This window comes from Colobus angolensis, unplaced genomic scaffold (assembly GCF_000951035.1).
Source record: "Colobus angolensis palliatus isolate OR3802 unplaced genomic scaffold, Cang.pa_1.0 Scaffold584, whole genome shotgun sequence".
In the NCBI taxonomy this organism is placed as follows: Eukaryota; Metazoa; Chordata; class Mammalia; order Primates; family Cercopithecidae; genus Colobus; species Colobus angolensis.
This window is the reverse complement of record NW_012119421.1, coordinates 409,412-428,555: the sequence shown is the minus strand read 5'-3', so window position 1 is coordinate 428,555 and position 19,144 is coordinate 409,412. Positions and strand designations below refer to the sequence as shown.

The following is a 19,144-nucleotide window of genomic DNA, read 5'->3' as shown; positions in this document are numbered from 1 at the left end:
AAGGAGTTTCCTGTAATCCCGTAATGAGTTGGCCCTCAGTCATCCTCGCCTAGTCTTACTGAGTTGCTAGTTACCTGTACTAAGAGATTAGAAAGGTTTGACTATCGTTCTGGGATGTTTTGGAGGGAGTGAGGGAGGGAGGAAGGCGCGGGGTGGTTTCCCACCCCTTCAACCTTTAGCCTCTCCAAAGTAGTTTTCCTTTTCTTTTCTGAAAGTAGTGAACACAGATGAGATTTCCCATACAGATGAGAAGCCCTCAGTCCAACCTCTTTCTATTTCTTAGTGTTTTAATCTGTTTTCCTTAACCATATACCTACAGGCGTCTGTCACAAACTTTGTCTAATATAGCCATGTGCTTTCGTCCCTTAGCCTTTTTGTAAGTCCTGACTTAGCCATCCTCCCCTAACTTCCATTCCAGTGACTTCAATCAGGGAGATATATTGCTACCGCCCCCACCCCCTATGGAGTATTTGGCAATATCTATAGATGTTTTGGGTTGTCAGGTGGGGTGCTACAAGTGTCCAATGGGCAGAGGCCGGGAGTGCTAAGTAAGCATAAGGCACAGGACAGTCTGGGGGGACAAAGCTACCTAGCCTATAATGTCGATCTTTGGCGATTGAGAGACCCCAGCGCCCAAAGACATCCCTAATCTTCAGGATTTAATCCTCATATAAATCGAACTTTTCCTTAACCCTACCAGCCAATGGTTTTGTTCTTGGTGAAAGCTGAGCACTTCATAGGCTGTTTACAGGTCCTTCTCCACGGGAAAATACCTCCTCCAGGGCAAGGACCGTGTCTTGGTTCTGTAACAAACTTTCCCAATTATAAGAATCACCTTTGCGCTTGTTAAACCCGCTTCCAGGTGCTTATCCTGAGGTTTCCTGATTCAGCTAGACTGGAGATGGGACCTGACGAGGTGGTTGGTTTTTAGTGTTCTCAGGAGTGTGGATGTTTTAACAGGTGTTGGGTACTCATGTTAATCGACCTGTGGGTGTGTCACAGTCTTTGTGTCACAGATGTTCTGAGAAAGGAAACAATTTGAGGATGAGTGGAGGGGAATTTGTGGTGTAGAGAAGGCTGCAGTTAATATGTGGGATGAATTTCTGAAGACCTCTCAGTTCAAAACTTGTATAACTCAAGACTCATCCTGACAAAAGCCAGTGGATGCTTCTTTTGCCAAATAAAATATACCCTTGGTGCAACTGGAAAATCTTAGTTTATAATTAACTTGACAGTCTTTGAAATTAAGCCATTCTTGATAAATCTTGGGGGAATTAACAACTTTGTGCTTAAAATGAATTTTACTAATAATTTTTATGATGTTGGAGTTCAAATTTACACCCAATTAAAAGTTATATATAAAATGCAGTATACATGATTTTTTTCCACTAGAAAATTAAGATTCCCAGTTTAGTCATCTTTTTCTGATCACCAGACAAGAGGTCAGGGAAAGATAACTGAGAATCCAAATTTTCCATTGAAAGAAAAGAAATAATATATAGGACATTTTCTGGTAGGAAAGGTTACTCAATAAGTGAGATGGCCGAAGTGGTCTATTTTCTATACAGTTGGGCCATAAGAGAGTCTATCCAATCTCCTCCTACCTTAGGGTTCTAAAGTCAGGAGTTCATTTTTTCCTATGGATTAGGACCATGTCTTTCAGGGCCTTTTGAAGTTGTTAAAGCATTGTCAACTGGCTCAACTACACAAATACCATCATTTATTACCCATTGACCAAAAGATTAACTTCCAAATCCTCATTCTGAAACTAAAGGCCACCTATTATCTAGCCAAAACTTACCTTCTTCACTTGTTCTCCCAAGTCCTCCAGCTTAGCCTAAATGTTCTACTGTCATGTAAAACATCCTAACTTTCTCTTCTGTGCTTTTGTTACATTGTTCTGAGTTTTAGTACTCAGTCCTCTAGACTACCTGAAACTTATTATCAGTCTGTCAGTTCTTTAAACTCTTGTTCAAATCTCACTCTGAGAAACCTTTTCATCTCATTGTAGTTCACAGGGAAGTCTTTTCTTAAGGCCTCACTCCTTGCACAATGAACAATTGTGTAGCTTTGTAAACTGTAGCCTTATTCCTCAATTTCTTTTTCTTGTTTTTACATTTTCTTGTTTGTCTTCTGTTAGAGACATATGCTTCTTGGTAGTCCACAAGGTATCCCAATGCCTGCTATAAAATAGCTTCTCAGTGAAAGTTTGTTGACTGGTTGCCCAGTCAACAGAACACTAGAAAATTGATCTGAGAGTGGTGGGTTCAAATACTCCAGTAAATATTTTTCTCTACCTGTTTTCCAACTTTTTTTCTTCTTTAGCGTGGATACTTTTTTTTTTTTTTTTTTTTTGAGATGAAGTCTCACTCTGTCGCCCCAGCTGGAGTGCAGCACAGTGGATGATCTCAGCTCACTGCAAGCTCTGCCTCCTGGGTTCATGCCATTCTCCCGCCTCAGCCTCCCGAGTATCTGGGACTACAGGTGCCCACCACCATGCCCGGCTAATTTTGTTTTTGTATTTTTAGTAGAGACGGGGTTTCACCGTGTTAGCCAGGATGGTCTTGATCTCCTGACCACGGTGGTGATCTGCCCACCTCATCCTCCCAAAGTGCTGGGATTACAGGCGTGAGCCACTGCGCCCGGCCAGCATGGATACTCTTGATTATTGCCCTTCATAATTATTGGCCCAGTTGACACAACTGTTACAGATTCAAAAATCTTCAGAATGGTAGAGTACTACACTTGGCATCTTCCCTTGAGCCAATGTATCTACGTAGCCAAAATGATGAAATTCGAGTGGAACTTTCTCATCATGGTTTGAGGTGCCGGAGAAATGGTCTGCGTTTCTAGTGCCTTGAAAAAGGATGAGAAGAGAGGCGCATTCCAGAAGACAAAAAAGGTATGTAGTATCAGGATAAGGGGCTTTAAATATCAGATCCAGAGAACACTGCACATGTAGAAATGGGCTTGGCCTGGGTCAGGGCATTGAGATTGGTTACATAATCTTTTCAAGGATTGGTGAATGAGTTGGAGTATGTGTAGAAACCTACAAAGATGACAGTTTAATCTTTTGTCATAATTTGTAGACAAATAATGTATTTTAAAACTAGGCGCAGTTCCTAAAGCTGTTGTAAAAGTCAATGCAACTGAATTTGGAATTGAAGCATAGGACAACATATGGGAAATAAGTACATGACCTCTGTGGGATACAGTTAGTTATCAAAGAATGTCAGTGTTCAACAAGGAAGGAACAAGCTTGTTTTGGAGAATTACTAGATATTATGGAAGTTTTTTTTTTTTTCTACATTTGGTTAACTCTAGCTGAAGTGTAACAGATCATATGACTTGGCAAAAATAGAAAACTTGATAAAAATCTTCTAGGTCCCACAATATCAACATGAACAAACTTTTGAAAAGTAAAAGTAGGCCGTGTTTTCTCAGTATGTGTTATCAAATATACGTTGAACGTATAATTTTTGCCCCTCAGCCAGGTTGTAATATTTTCTTTTACTTTACCTCTTTAATAATTTTTTATTTGAATCCATTTTATTTTGAAAAAATAATGAGCTAGAGGATACAAAGATGTAAATGAATCTAAAAGAGAGAATTAAACTGGCATAAAGATAAATACAATTAAAGCAAGATGTGTTATTCCCAAAAGAGGAGTAAGAAGGAAATGTTATGTGAATTGAGAGTGAAAGGTTGCCTCTGGTTGGAGAGTTTAGGAAAATTCTGTGAGAACTTACATGGTACCAGCTATTGTGCTAAGTGATGGAGACACAAAGGTATCCATTCCTCAAGTCCATAAGATTCAACTGGAATTTTCTTTGTGACGAGTGTATCACATATCCTCTGGAATTTTTTTTTTTTTTTTTTTTTTTTTTTTTTTTTTTAAGATTTAGTTTTACCCAATTTTTACTGTAACCTCTTTCACCTTTTTAGTTGTCTGATTTGGGTAGATGGAATTCTCAATCATTCCATTTTTATTCTGTGATTAGAGGTTATTAGTTCCTTACCCCTCATCCAGGTTGTAACATTTCCATTTACTTTAATATATCTCTTAAGAAAATTTTTATTTTACTTCAATCGAGATTTTATTTTTTAATATTATATTGAACAGCTTTGGCTATTCCACCCTCCTACCTGCAGAGTGCAAAACAATTTATGCCCATCATATTCAGCTTACAGCATCAGAAAACCCTTGGAGCGTTGTTCACCATGGTCGTAGCTTGATTTTCTTGAGGTTATCTTTTCTTGGGGTGTGATTATTCTTTCATTTCTCTCTCTCTCCCTCTTTCTTCTTTTTTTTGAGATGGAGTCTCACTCTGTCACCCAGGCTGGAGTGCAGTGGCACAATCTTGGCTCACTGCATCCTTTGTCTCTCAGGTTCAAGTGATTCTCCTGCCTCAGTCCCCCGAGTAGCTGGGATTACACATGGCAGCCATCATGCCCAGCTAATTATTATATTTTTGTAGAAGTGGGGTTTCACATTTTGGCCAGGCTGGTTTCGAACTCCCAGTCTCAGGTGATCTGCCTGCCTCTGCCTCCCAAAGTGCTGGGATTATAGGTGTGAACCACCATGCCTGCCCTTTTTTTTTTTCCTTCCAGACAGGGTCTTGCTCTGTCACCCAGTCTGGAGTGCAGTGGCATGATTACAGTTCATTGCAGCCTTTACCTCCCAGGCTCAGGTGATCATTCCACCTCAGCTTCCTGAGTAGCTGGGACTACAGGTACATGCCACCATGCCTGGCTAATTTTTAGAGTTTTTTGGTAGAGATGGGGTCTCATTATGTTGCCCAGGTTGGTCTTGAACCCCTGGGCTCAAGTGATCCACCTGGCTTGGCTTCCCAAAGTGCTGGGATTATAGACTGGTGTGACTATTAGATGGTGAGTGAATAAGCTTTTTCTTATTTTCCAAATGCAATTTTTCAGAAAATCCTCTTGACTCAAAATAGGTCCAGCATCTAACCACATCTCACCACCTTCACCACTGTTTCCCTGCTCTAAGCTTCCACATCTCGGATATTTGCAATGGCTTTTTAAATGGCCTCCTTGATTCTACTGTCTCCCTCCTGTATTTCCCACAAAGCAGCTAGAGTACACTTTTTGAAATGTAAGTCAGATCATATCATTCCCTTACTCCTCCCCAACAGAAAACCCTCCAATGGCTTCAGCATCAAGGCCCACATTCACTTCTCTGACCTTCTCTCTTACCACTCCCTAGTTTGCTCCATTTCATCATAATTTTCTCCTTGTACTTCCTTGAATACATCAAGGCCCTTCTATTTGCACTTGCTATTTCCTCTTCTCAAAAGGCTCTTCCCTAGATACTTGCATGACTGGCTTCCTAATTTATTGTAAGCTTCTGCTGAGAAGTTACCTTACCAACTATCATTGAGGTCTTCCCTGAACATCTTAGGTAAGATAACAAGCCTCCTCCTCTTCTTTCCTCACTTCTTGGTATTCCTTATCTCATAACTTTTTTTTTTTTTCTGAGATGGAGTCTCACTCTGTTGCCCAGGCTGGAGTGCAGTGGTGCAATCTTAGCTCACTGCAACCTCCGCTCCCGAGTAGCTGGGACTACAGGTGTTTGCCACCAGACCTGGATAATTTTTTGTATTTTTAGTAGAGATAGGGTTTCACTGTGTTAGTCAGGATGGTCTCGATCTCCTGACCGTGTGATCCACCCCCCTTGGCCTCCCAAAGTGCTGGGATTATAGGTGTGAGCCACTGTGCCCGGCCTCTCATAACTTTCTTAATTTTTCTCCATATACCATCTGAATACTAATGTATTTATTTACTTGTTTATTTCTGAATGAGACTGATATCCATAAAAATGATCTTTCCTTGTATACTTTAACTCCCTGCTTTCTGGGCGCATGGCTTCTCAATTAAAGGCTAATTTACCAGCTTCTCTTGCATCTGGGTTTGTCCAAAGTTTGGGGCCAATGAGATGTGAATGGAAGTTGTATATATTACTTCTAGTTTGTGCCCTAAAAAAGAATATGTATGTGTTGCCCTTGCCCTCTTACCCTCTGCACTGGCTGGGGTGCAGACGTGATGGCAGGAATTGGGGCAACTACTTTGGACCCAGAGGCAGAAGCCCTGTGATGAGGATAGCAGAACTGCTTTGTTAGCCCTGGACTATTACATTAGAGATAAATAAACTTGTATCTTATTCAAGCCACTGTTTTTAAAAACTTATTTGTTATAATAACTTAGACTATATCTGAGTAATACATCATTTGTCTCCCCTCCTGCCTCCTCAGAATAAGTCCTATGAAGGTACTTTGTTTCATACACTGCTCTATCCCTATTATGTAGAACTATGTCTAGAATACATTAGGCACTAAATATCTGGGATGAATGATGGATTCAAGAAACAGAAGGAATTGAGTACGTGGGAAATGGGGTTGTATTTATGACAGGTGGAGCTCCAAGAGTTGAATTTAACAAGAAACAATTGAGTTTGAAATCTTTTGCCCTCTAAATTAGGGACAGCACAACACAGAATGAGGATTTGGGTGAAGCTGCAACCACCAAGGTCCACATACCAGTTTAGAAGCCTCAGAGTATAAGTCATTGGGTATTTAAGGACCTTACCTAAGCTAACTCAGAAGCAATATGAAGGGTAGTATTGACATTAACTGCCAGAAATCTCCTAAAAGAGTCAAGGGGTTATACATGAGTCACAATTAGAAGGAACCTTGAAGATGGACAATTATAGTCCCTTCACTTTATGGAAGACTGAGACGCAAATAAGAGAGATCCCAGTGGTCCATGAACGTAGCTCTGGTAAGTTGCTGATAATTATTTAAATTATTTCAGGTTAAACATCACTGATTGCTGTCACCATTTTCAAGGCTAATATAATCTAATCTGCCTTGGTTCTGCTAAGATCTCCCTGTTTTTTTATCTTAGTTCTTTTCAGTTTTTTTTTCTAGAGGAAAAAAGCAATCTACCTATCTGGATGCAGAAGACGTAGTAAAAATAATACACATAACATAGCTTTCACATGATCACATATCATGCTGAAGGCATCTCAGGCAACTGAGGGTGGAGATCATTTTAGGGTCATAAGTTCAGAGCTGTATCTGCAACATCAACAACAGATATTCTGGCTCTTACCACCTTGCCCATTTCTCCTCTTAGCACTGTAAGAGTAGTTCTTGCTGAGAAGGCACTATCCTGTAGTGGTGATGAACATCAGCTTTGAGTATAGCTTCCCCACATAAGGACTGTATGACCTTGGAAAAGTTTCTTTACTTGTTGTGATCAATAAACTTCTTTACAGCAAATTGATCCTCAAGTTATTCCCCTGTAAAGTGGGAAAAATAGTGGAAACTATCTTCTAGGCTTGATATGAAGATTAAATGAGGTAATGTACCCAAAGCACTTAGTACAGTGGCTGAAACATGGTAAATATTTGATCAGTGTTGCTCTTATTATTGTTATGGTGAGGAAGGCACTTGAAAGAGCACTGTTGTGCTTCCAAAGCACATTCCATTTTCCAGCAAGTGGTGCTTTAGTAGATTTCTGGTGACTTGAGAGTAACTTCCCTAAGCATCTTGCGTTAAGGAAATAAGACCTTCTGTATTCTAGAAACACCATCCAATAAGGCATTTTCACAATTTACTTGTAGGACCTTTGTTACGTAGAACCTTCAGTGTCTGCTATGTGGCCTATTAGGAAAAGAATAAATTAGGAAACAAAAGACTTTGTGTTACTAGTGTCTGTTACTAGTGCTCTATAAAGGCCGATATAATATTTGGCAAGTACCTTCTTTTTCTATCAGATGATGCTTTTAATACTTCACGTCAATACTTTCAGAAAAAAGTGAAATCATTTCATTAAACACTTCTTTCCTATTTCTGATTTTTGAGCTGAAAGCTCTTAATTTTGAGGATTTAACATAAGAACAAGTCAAGGGAATAGAAATTATCTAGAAAACTATTAGCTAGCATAGAGAAAATAATGTCTTACAGCCAAAAGAAGAATGTGCAAATAATTTGGGAAATGTTTAAACAGAAATTTAAAAGTGGGGTTGGTGGAGTTATGTCGATGATTTCTGAGTTAATCATTTCTGCTTGTTAAATTGTTTCCAGCTTTTTCTTTCTTTCTTTTTTTTTTTTTTTTTTTTTTTTTTGAGATGGAGTCTCGCTCTGTCGCCCGGGCTGGAGTGCAGTGGCCGGATCTCAGCTCACTGCAAGCTCCGCCTTCCGGGTTTACGCCATTCTCCTGCCTCAGCCTCCCGAGTAGCTGGGACTACAGGCGCCCGCCACCTCGCCCGGCTAGTTTTTTGTAGTTTTTTAGTAGAGACGGGGTTTCACCGGGTCAGCCAGGATGGTCTCGATCTCCTGACCTCATGATCCACCCGTCTCGGCCTCCCAAAGTGCTGGGATTACAAGCGCAAGCCACCGCGCCCGGCCTGTTTCCAGCATTTTCTAGCTGTACTGTTCTTGCCAACTACTCAGCATCCAAAATTTTCGCAAGAAAACAAGGAAGATTTTTTTCTCTTCAAATTACAATCCAAAGAGTGGCAAACAAGGAAGATGACAGAGTCCGAAGACCTTCAAATTTCTTTTCTTTGGTCAAGAACTCATTACACAATGGATGATACATTTTAGATGGTCCTACTAAAAAGAGACACAAGAATCTAGAGAGTATCTCACTGTCAACCAATCCAAGGAACTTTGCTTTAGATGGCCAAAGCCAAAAACAGCAAAGTAGAAGAACTACTAGAGCTTTAAGCAGTTCCTTAGTATTTTTCCTTGGCTTATCCAAGCCTGGATACTGGTCCACTTTCCCAAAGATGGTAAAGAGATAATACAGCTTGGGATTGGTTGGATATTGAGAGACAGAGAGAGAGAGAGAGAGAGATCAATCTAGGTACTGGAGCAGCACTCGGCACTCAGAAGAAGGAACACTTGGAGCAAAAAATGAAAGATACAGATTAGTGACGTGAAGTCAGGAGCAAATGATCTCAGTTGCTTTACATGATCAAAGGGCAATAACTGCAGATTACCAGAGGGTAGGTGGAGATCCATACCACTATTTCATATTAGTGTTTTTAACACCTAGGAATAGAATATATCTAAAGATAAAGGCTTGATTTCCTCACACCCGCCTTCTCAATGATGTTTTGATTTTGCAAAAGTCTTGGTTTCTAGTTTGTGGGATTAACATTTTTCAATGCATTGAAGGAAAATTCTTTAGGCCAGGAGTCTAAAACAGACTTCAGCCACAGCACAGATACAACCCTAGGCAAGGGTCATTCAATGTTCTTAAGAAAATTCTAAATTCTAGGATGTGATGGTTAATATTAGGTATAAATTTGATAGGACTAAAGGATACCTAGATAGCTAAGTATTGTTTCTGGGTGTGTCTGTGAGGGTGTTGCCAGAGGAGACTAACATTTCAGTCAGTGGACTGGGAAAGGAAGACTCACCCTCAATGTGGGTTGGTACCATCCAGTTGGCTGCCAGGGTGGCTAGAACAAAGCAGGAGAAAGAAGCGGGCTAAGCTGGCTTGCAGAGTCTTCTGGCTTTCATTTCTCTCCTGTGCTGGATGCCTCCATCCGTTCCTCCTGCCTTTGGACATGAGACTCCAGGTTCTTTGGACTCTTGGACTTAACAGCAGTGGCTTGCCTGAGGCTTTTGGGCTTTCGGCCACAGACTGAAGTCTGCACTGTGGGCTTCCCCACTCTTGAGGCTTTTGGACTCAGACTGAGCCACTACTGGCTTCTTCCTCAGTTTGCAGACGGCCCACTGTAGGACTTTGCCTTGTAATCATGTGAGCCAATTCTCCTTAATAAACTCCCTTTAATATATCTATATCTATATCTAATCTATTATCATCTATAGATATAGGTATATGTCTCCCCTACTAGTTTTGTCCCTCTGGAGAACTCTAATACAAAGGGTTAAGTCTTAAACTACTTATACTTTCTCTCTGGAACTATATTTCATCTAGTTTGGAATGTTTAGTTACTTAAGACCCATATTATATATGTAGAATAATGAGCAGGAGAAAGGTATGCTGATTAACTTATATATATATATATATATATATATATATATCAGCCATAGGATTAGTTCTAGCAAAGGAACATACTTGCTTTTTTTGGTATCTTCAATCTTCTCCCTGTCGCATTATGAAAATTTGATGATTTTGCTTATTTAAGTGTCTTTGTAGGAGATTTTTCCTGGATCTTTTTAAGTATTTGACCTCTGATTTTCATAATTTTTTCACATTAGTATCAAGGAATTAGGTAATGGAAATTATTCTTAAATAACTCCCACCTGCCCCCCTGAAACAGCAAGCATCTATAGAGAAGAAGACAGCTTTTGGATTAGCTGGAGAGTTAACCAAGTAAAACTTGAATTCTGATCCTTAGCCTGGAGAAAAAAGGTAAGAAAAATTTTCATTTGTCTAAGAGAAGTTTATTTCATGGTGTTTGTGATTGTGGAGATGTGTCTGTGGGGGAAAGTAGCATATTAGATAAATCTTTCTAGACTAGTATGTGCAAATCGTTTATAGTGGGGAGGGGGGAATTTGAGTCTCAAAGATAAAAGAGTAGCAAAACAGAACTGTGACTATTCTTCCTGGCATGAGGAAATAACATATGAATTACAAGCAGGCTTGAGTAATGTACATTGAGTTGATGGATAGAAATGTGGCCCCTTACAGCACAGAGATGACAAAGTAAATATATTTGGCCCTCCTGGCAGGGTAGAAGTATAATGTGTTCCCAAAATCATCTGGATATGCCATCGTATAGTGTATTAGTAAAGAGTGCAGGCTCCTGAGACGGACCACGTGGTGTGTAACCTGGCTCTGCTCTTTAGGGTGTTTTTAATCTGTGTTTTCTCACCTTAAAACTGGGAATATAGTAATGCTTACTTCATGTTTTTATGAAGGATAATTGCTTAATGTTTCCTACTAATAAGCAATTCAATAAATATTAGTTGATGGTTGTAGGGAAGTCCTGTCGAGTGCTCTGCAAGTTTCCCGTCTCTAATGCACAGGTGAAAAATAGCTACTGATTCAAGATTGTGTACTGAAGATATGTTGCTTTCTTCTCATATTCTACCCCAAATTCCTAGAAATGATAAAAAAATGGACAAAGATGGCAGATGGGGTAACAGTGAAGAGTGCCAAGGAGGACTTCTGCAGAAGACAGGAGTGGACCAAAAAATGATCCACATGTTTTGGAACCAGGAGACAAAAGTTGGTCTTGGGGCAGCTGACAGGATGACAGTTCAGGTACTACAGTAGGAGTATCCACCCGTCTCCTACCTTGGCGACTGAAGTCTTTTTATTTGTTTTCTAGAGACCGGGTTTCGTTCTATTGCCCACGCTGGAGTGCAGTGGCACGATCTCAGCTTACTGCAGCCCCAACCTCCTGGGCTCAAGCTGTCCTTCCACCTCAGCCTCCTGAGTAGTTGGGACCACAGGCATGCACCACCACAACCAGCTAATTTTTGTATTTTTTGTAGAGACAGGGTTTCACCATTTTGCCCAGGCTGGTCTCAAACTCCTGGGCTCAAGGGATCCACCCACCTTGGCCTCCCAAAGTGCTGGGATTACAGGTGTGAATCACCATGTCTGGCTGGTGACTGACATCTTTGATCCCAGCAGTGAGTGCAGTCATTTGGTTCAAGGAGGCAGGAAAATATACCAAGTAACTGGGCGCTCCCACGCCTTGAAAATTTACAATTTCGTTATTGATGTAAAAATTCAACAAGGGATAAATCCAGAACAGGATAGATATAGCCAGGAGAACATAAATAAGCTGAAAGATTGTGCTATTATGAAATATATATTTAGTCTTCAATCCCATTTCCTGACATACAACTCCTAAAATCCTTAGAAACACTAAAGTGATGTCTTTTTGTTTATTAATGAGTTGAGTGATGTCTGGCAGCCCCTGGGTAGCTTCAGGATGGGGATTGGTGACCAGAAAGAACAAGGGAGGATTAGAGAGTTTGGACTTTCAGCCCACCTCCAACTTCCTGGGAGGGGAGAGGGGCTGAAGGTTAAGCTGATCACCAATGGCCAATGGTTTAATCAGAGAGGCCTACGTAACGGAGCCTCCGTAAAGACCCAAAGGGACAGGGCTTGGAGAGCTTCTGGATAGCTGAACATGTAGAGGTTCCTGGAGGGCGGCACACCCAGTGGGGGTGCATGGAAGCTCCATGCTACTTCCCCCATGTGGGTCACACATATAATCCTGGCACTTTGGGAGGCTGAGCCCTTATGCATCTTTTCATTTGTATTTTTTGTTATAAACTAGTAAACACAAGTGTTTCTCTGAGTTTCAGGAGCTGCTCTAGCAAATTAATCCAATGCAAAGGAGGAAGCCATGGGAATCCCAACCTGGAAATAGTTGGTCAGAAGTTCTGGAGGCCCAGACTTGCAACTGGCATTTGAAGTGGGGGCAGTCTGGTAGACTCAGCCCTCAACCTGTGGGATCTCCTGACAAATAGTGTAAAAATTGAATTGGAGTTATACTCAGCTGGTGTCCACTGCAGAACCGACTGCTTGCTTGCTGTGTGGAGACCCTTTCCCCACCCACGCCCGTCACATTTGGTCAGTCTTCTGTGTTGATTGTTGTGGTGTGAAAGCACAGGAAACACATAGTTTGAGTTTCTCCCCCCTCACAATGATCAAGATAAGCCAGAAATTCCCCCACAAAGCCATATAAAAAGATGCATGCAGAAATGAAAGAAAAGTTAAATGATATGAAAAATAGATCCAGATGTTCTAAACTCATCTAGTAGGATGAGGGGTCAGTAGAGGAGGGGAGAATTCAGAACATGTAAGAAATAAAATATAGATCTACCAAATAAGATTTGCTGATTGTGCACTGCACAATTTCAGGGGATGCCATTTGAATAATATGATTTGTCAATGTGTAGTGTACAACCTACTATTGTGTAGTATGCAACCACAGTTAGGAGAAAATAAAGGAATAAAAGGAGGATATTTCACAGGATCTAAATGCATATATACATCCTTAGACTGCAAGGTCCTATTAAATTCTGAGCATACAGGGTAAGAAGGACCCTCACCTAGATTCACAGTGACAAAATTTGAGAACAAAGAGAACTTCCTAAACATATTCAGGGAAAATGCTTATGAAGAAATGGAAGTTAAATTTACATCCAACTTCTCATTTGGGTTCCACTGGATATAAGAAGACATGAAGCATGATTTTTTTTAAATCTAGGGAAAAGAATTTTGAATTCAATTAAACTCACTTAAGTGTGGGTGACTTTTCAGAATTCTATTCCAGCAATAATGTAAAAAAGATCATAAGGGAAGATGTGAGATAACAGAAGCAACGGTGGTAATGTATTTGGTAAAAGATATTGCTAAACAAAGTGAATTTAGATTCTAGAAAATTAAAAAGAAAACCTGGAATTCCAATTCCAGGTGATATAGGAGGGAGGTAGGGAGAGCAAGAGTGAAGAGAAAACAAGCTAAGTAAGATTTATGTTATAAATAAGTAGGATATAGATACTATTACTGTAGAAGTTAGAAAAATATGCGCTTACATGGTGGGTCACACATGTAATCCTGGCACTTTGGGAGGCTGAGGCAGGAGGATCACTTGAAGCCAAGAGTTCGAGATCAGCCTGGGCAACAAAACAAGACCCTTGTCTCTATAAAAGTAAAAATATTAGCCAGGCATGGTTACATGCACCTGTAGTCCCAGCTACTTAGGAGGCTGAAGGAGGAGGATTGCTTGAGCCTAGGAGATCGAGGGTGCAATTAGCTATGATTGCACCTTTGCACTCTGGCCTGGGTGACAGAGCAAGTTCCTGTCTCAAAAAAAAAAAAAAAAAAATGTAGGTTTAAAAATACATTTATATATGGCACTAGAAGGGTATCTCATATTCATAAAGGTAGTGCTCCATTAAGGAATGACCATGAATTATTTGCATGTAACAAGGATACACACACATATGTGCATATAAGTCAACAATCACAGTGATAAGTTTAATACACCTTTCTTAGGAATTGACAGATCCAGTTGACTGAAACTTATTGAGGATATGGAGAATTTGAAGAACATGGTTAATAAGATTAATCATAACTATAATTATGCCTATACCATCTTATATTCAAAATGGGAAAGTTACATTATTTTCAGATTCACATGGAATATTGACAAAAATTGACCATAAGTGAGATGGCAAATTAAGTCTCAAGTGTTGAAAAGCTGAAACCATATAGGACCAGGGCATAGTTAACTGATTATAAAACAATAAAATAATCAAACATGCCCTCCTTAAGTTGTGCTCTTAGGAAAAACCACATGGGTTAAAGGGGATATCAGAATAAAAATTATACACTCTTTAGAAATAACAAGAGCACTATAATTCAACCATACCCTGAGACTTCACAAGCTTTGGTCCCAGTAAGCTAGAATTCAAATCTTAGCCCTATCTTTAAATAACTCATTGAATTGCCATTTCTTATCCCAATTATCTGTCATTCCACTGTGGAATATATTTCATGGCAAATAATATTAAAACCTATGTGAAGCAGTCAGGAGAAAATTCGTAGCTTTAAAATGCATTTAAGAGAAAATAATTGGTGGGCAGATCGCCTTGGACTCCCAATTATTGCCTCAGGAGTTGGAGACCAGCCTGGACAACATGGCAGGACCCTGTGTCTCCAACAGATACAAAAATTAGCTGAATGTGCTGGTGCATGCCTATAGTCCCAGCTACTAGGGAGGCTGAGACAGGAGGATCGTTGATCCTGGGAGGCGGAGGTTACAGTGAGTTGAGATCATGCCACTGCACTCCAGCCTGAGCAACAGAGAGAGCATTAAGTTTTTAACTCAAACACTAATAAAGGAACACAACAAAAACCTGTGGAAAGTAGAAGGAATAAACTAAGATGAACGCATAGTCAATGAAACGGATCATACCTTCCTATTCCACCAAAATGGAATTTATAAAACCAAAGGCTGTTCTCTGAAAAGAAAATTAGAGTTAATCCTCCCATAAGCTTACTATTGAAAAAGCACATAAGTAATATTAGATATAGAAGATACTAAAGTGATGTGTATTTTTGATATAAATATATTTGCAATTGTAGACAAAATGGTGACTTTTCCATAGACATTACCAAAGTTGAGCTAAGAAAAGTAAAATACCTGAATAAAGAATAACTATAAGATAAACAGAAAAAAAATCAGATATACATATCCTTAAAAATAGTACCAAGGCCGGGTGTGGCAGCTCACGCCTGTAATCCCAGCACTTTGGGAGAGCGAGGTGGGTGGACCACTTGAGATCAGGAGTTTGAGACCAGCCTAGCCAACATGGTGAAACCTCGTCTCTACTAAAAATACAAAAATTAGTCAGGTGTCGTGGTGTGTGCCTATAATCCCGGCTACTTGGGAGTCTGAGGCAGGAGAATCACTTGAACCCAGGAGGCAGAGGCAGTGAGCTGAGATTGCGCCACTGTACTCCAGCCTGGGCGACACAACAAGACTCTGTCTCTAAAAACTAACAAAAGCAAGCCCAGACAGCGTTACCAAACACTGAGGAGAGAACATTTATATTAAACAAATTGATCAAAATAATAGAATAGTATTAAAAGCCACCTACTGAGTGTGAGGCAATGGCAACAACAGATATTATGAAGGCTAAATGAAATAACCCATGAAAGGTAAATAAGCATTCGGTAAATTAAAATAATAAAGTTGACCATTATGTGCCATGATTTCACAGTAGAATGAAAGGATAAAATAATTGGGATAATAAATTGCAATTCAAAGAGCTATTTAAGTGCAGGACCAAGATTTCAATTCAGTCATGTCCCGAAATTTTACAATCTTTCGTCACAATAAACTAGAATTCAAGGTAGAAAATGATTATTTTCTAAAATAAAGATGGTACTTATAAACCTACGTAAATGCCCATTTCTCCTCTTTGAGGTCTTTTTCTGACCTTCCAGAAGTGGGCCTTGAAGTCACAGCCAGGCTCCAGATGACTGCTGTTTCACGATAGCATACCAGTTCTTCTTCAAAATTAAATTATCTTCTCAGAGAATACCACATTTGGGGAATTTAGTTTACTTTTCGAGAATCCCTAACCCAATTATTTCTAGTCTTCCTTAGAGATTTTCTTTCTCCATTAACTCCCATTTTATGTCTGGGAATCTTTTACTTTCACATATGCTCCCTCTCCACAATTTATTCTTTTTTTACCTTCTCTAAGTGTTAAGGAGTAGTATGCACCTAGTGCGATAGGGAGATGAAGGGGAAAGGCAGAAAAATGAGCTTCTTACCCTTTGGAAGTTTTGACCCCACATTTAGAAACAAAACAAGAAGTGGAGAATAGAGGGAGAAGGACAGCAAACAATTTTATTGGTTCCCATTTTCCTGCCAATGTGCATTAACAAAGAAGTCTAAACCTAAAAGACCTTATGCAAGACCAGATTTTCACATTACTAGCTTTGTGTGTGTGTGACATCCTGCTTTCCATTGCCAAGCTTAAGATATATGTGTCTTAAGGTCTTTCAGTTTTTATATTTGGTCTTTCAGTTTTTAGATTTGCATCTAAAAAGCTGAGCATTGGACAAAGACAGAGTGGGGTTTTTAGAAGCAGCCTTACAGAAGCAAAACAAAAGCGGTTAATCTTACAGTGACAGGTCATGTAATCTATAGCATAACATAACTTGGGACCTTGCATAGCTGGTAACCCTGTAGTTGCATTGAAAGAAAAACAAAAACTGGCTAAATACAGACATTTGTAAATAATAATGTTTAAGAAGCCTGGGGAAAAAGTAAGAGTAAAAGAATCTGTCCCTTTTTTTTCCTTCAACCTTGCTCTGGAAGGGAGGGGTGTCTGGAGCCTATTCCTTTGGCCTTGGCTATTCGGACAGCATTATCTTATCACTGTCCTTGAAGTGAGCTTGCTAGGCAGAGGAAAACTTGTTCTCTTCTTTTAACCCTTGACTTGCCACATTCTGGGCCTTAGCTTTTACTTTTCTTGGAGTGAATAAATGCAGTACTTACTTATTTTTTTAAGAAAATTTCTACCTCAGCTATGAGACTGGTAATAATTAATTTTTTATTATTACTATTTTTTTGAGACAGGGTTTCCCTCTGCCACCCAGGCTGAAGTGCAGTGGTGCGCTCTTGGCTTACTGCAGCCTCCACCTCCTGGGCTCAGTTGATCCTCCTACCTCAGCCTCCCAAGTAGCTGGGATTACAGGCGTGTGCCACTGGCTAATTTTTGTATTCTTTGTAGAGATGGGGTTTGCCATGTTGCCCAGGCTGGTCTCCAACACCTGACTCAAGCGTCTGCCTGCCTCGGCCTCCCAAAGTTCTAGGATTACAGGCATGAACCACCGCATGTGGCCAATAATTACTTCTGAAGATTCTAACAATACCATTTACAATAACACAAAAATGAAGGACCTAAGAATACATCTAACACATCTAGAGAGAATACTATAATATTGTTGTGAGACATTAACAGTGACATAAATAAATAAATGGAGAGTTCATGGATTGGAAAGTCAATGTTGGAATGATATCAATCCTCCCTAACCCTCTCCCTCCTGCCCCCTGCCCCCAAAAGATCTACAGATTTAGTGCAGTCCCACTCCAAATCCAATAGTTTTCTCAGGAGAATTTGACATAGTTGATCTCTCTTTCTTGAGCCATTTTCTTCTCTGTTTTTTCCTCCTACCTCACTGGCTACTCCTTATCAGTATCCTCTGCTATCACCTCTTCTATGCAACCTCTAAAATGTGGCATGTTTCACAGTTCAGGCTTAGACCTTTTTCTATCTGTACTTCCCCCTCACATTGTCCTTTCTGGTCCTCTGACTCTAAATACCACATCTATATGATGATTGGCAAATTTGTATCTCTAGTCCAGGATTCTTCATCTATCTATTGCTTTTTCAACAGTTACACTTAAATGTCAAATAGGAATCTTAACATGTCCAATATGAAACTTCTGCTTCTTGCTACCGTGTTCCCCTCCTCCAACTTGCTTTCTCAATTCTGTCAATGGACTATTTATTGCTTTGGCCCAAAATCTAGGTGTTTTCCCTCCCATTCTTCTCTTTCTCACATTCCCTACATCTAATCAATAAGAAACTTTGTTGACACTTCCTACAAAACATCTTCCAAATGTGACCACTCTCAATAGCTCCACTGTTACCATGTTAGTCCAGGCTGCCACTGCCTCTCACCTACATTCCTAACTGGTCTCCTTGCTTCTGTTGTCTTCTCTACAGCTTGGGGGATCTGTCTCAACTAAGCCTGGTGGCAGTGAGGACCGTCAGCCCCCTCCCAGCCAGCTGTCAGCTATGCCTCCATTCTGTCTGGTTCTCAGGGCTGGAATCGCTGGGCAGGTCCAGCTAATCCTTGGCCCTCCTGGGAAAAGATTCCTAAATCCTGAAGGCATTTAGCTAGGAAAGATCCAGAATGGACCAAGCTATTCCTGTTTTACCCCAAACCGGGTTGGTCTGCTTTGGGGATTACTTCTCAAGTTAGGAACCTCTGAGTGTTCTGAAACGGCCCGGACTCTTACAGAAGCTCTTGTGGTCCTAGAATGAATTTAGAGGTCTCCATACCGAGCCTGGAAGGTGAGGAACGACCCCTAACGACCCACCCTCCCAACCTAAGGCCGGTTCTACTCCGCCTGTCCACTCTGGGAAGTTGTGCTTTGACTTGGAAGCCCTCGGATTGAAGGATGGGCCCAAGACCCTCACAGGTGAACCCTCGGTAGGTCCCAGGGAGAAGAAGGACATTCTTCCACCCCGCGATCCCCCAAAAGTCCGACCCACCCTCCTCCCCGCCAGATGTATCAGATCCCTCCAGGGCCTCATTGTCAGTCCTGTAATCTTTTCATCCGTGATAGGATGGGCCGTGGACCCTTGCGGGTGAAGCTCGGCGGTTTCCGAGTCCATGTGGGTTGGCCCCTGCGGAGCCTGGAGCCTTCTTGCCTGCGGGCTTGCTGATCCCGCGGAGCCAGCTAGCTCCCCTCCTGCTTCTGACGGCGAGGGAACCAGCTGGGAGGTCCTCCGAGCTGGGCGGGGAGGCGGGCGGCCTCTTGCACTCCTCACCAGCTCCCTCCCTGCCGCCGCCGCCTCTGGCTGCT

The 19,144-nt window shown here is 40.8% G+C and overlaps 1 protein-coding gene across 3 annotated transcripts in view; it reads left to right on the top strand.

Moving 5' to 3' along the window:
• LOC105526276 (histone H2B type 2-F) overlaps positions 1–19,144 on the top strand; it is a 30,053-nt gene that overhangs the window by 590 nt on the left and 10,319 nt on the right. Inside the window, exon 2 of one of the 3 annotated variants that reach the window (XM_011962219.1) lies at positions 18,279–19,113. The exons of 1 other annotated variant lie outside the window; for it this stretch is intronic. In XM_011962219.1, the coding sequence (XP_011817609.1) occupies positions 18,279–18,405 (127 nt within the window). In that variant the 3' untranslated portion in view covers positions 18,406–19,113. Of the gene's footprint in view, positions 1–8,441; positions 9,833–18,278; positions 19,114–19,144 lie in introns of those variants that run through there. One more of the 3 variants, XM_011962221.1, reaches the window with a different exon arrangement.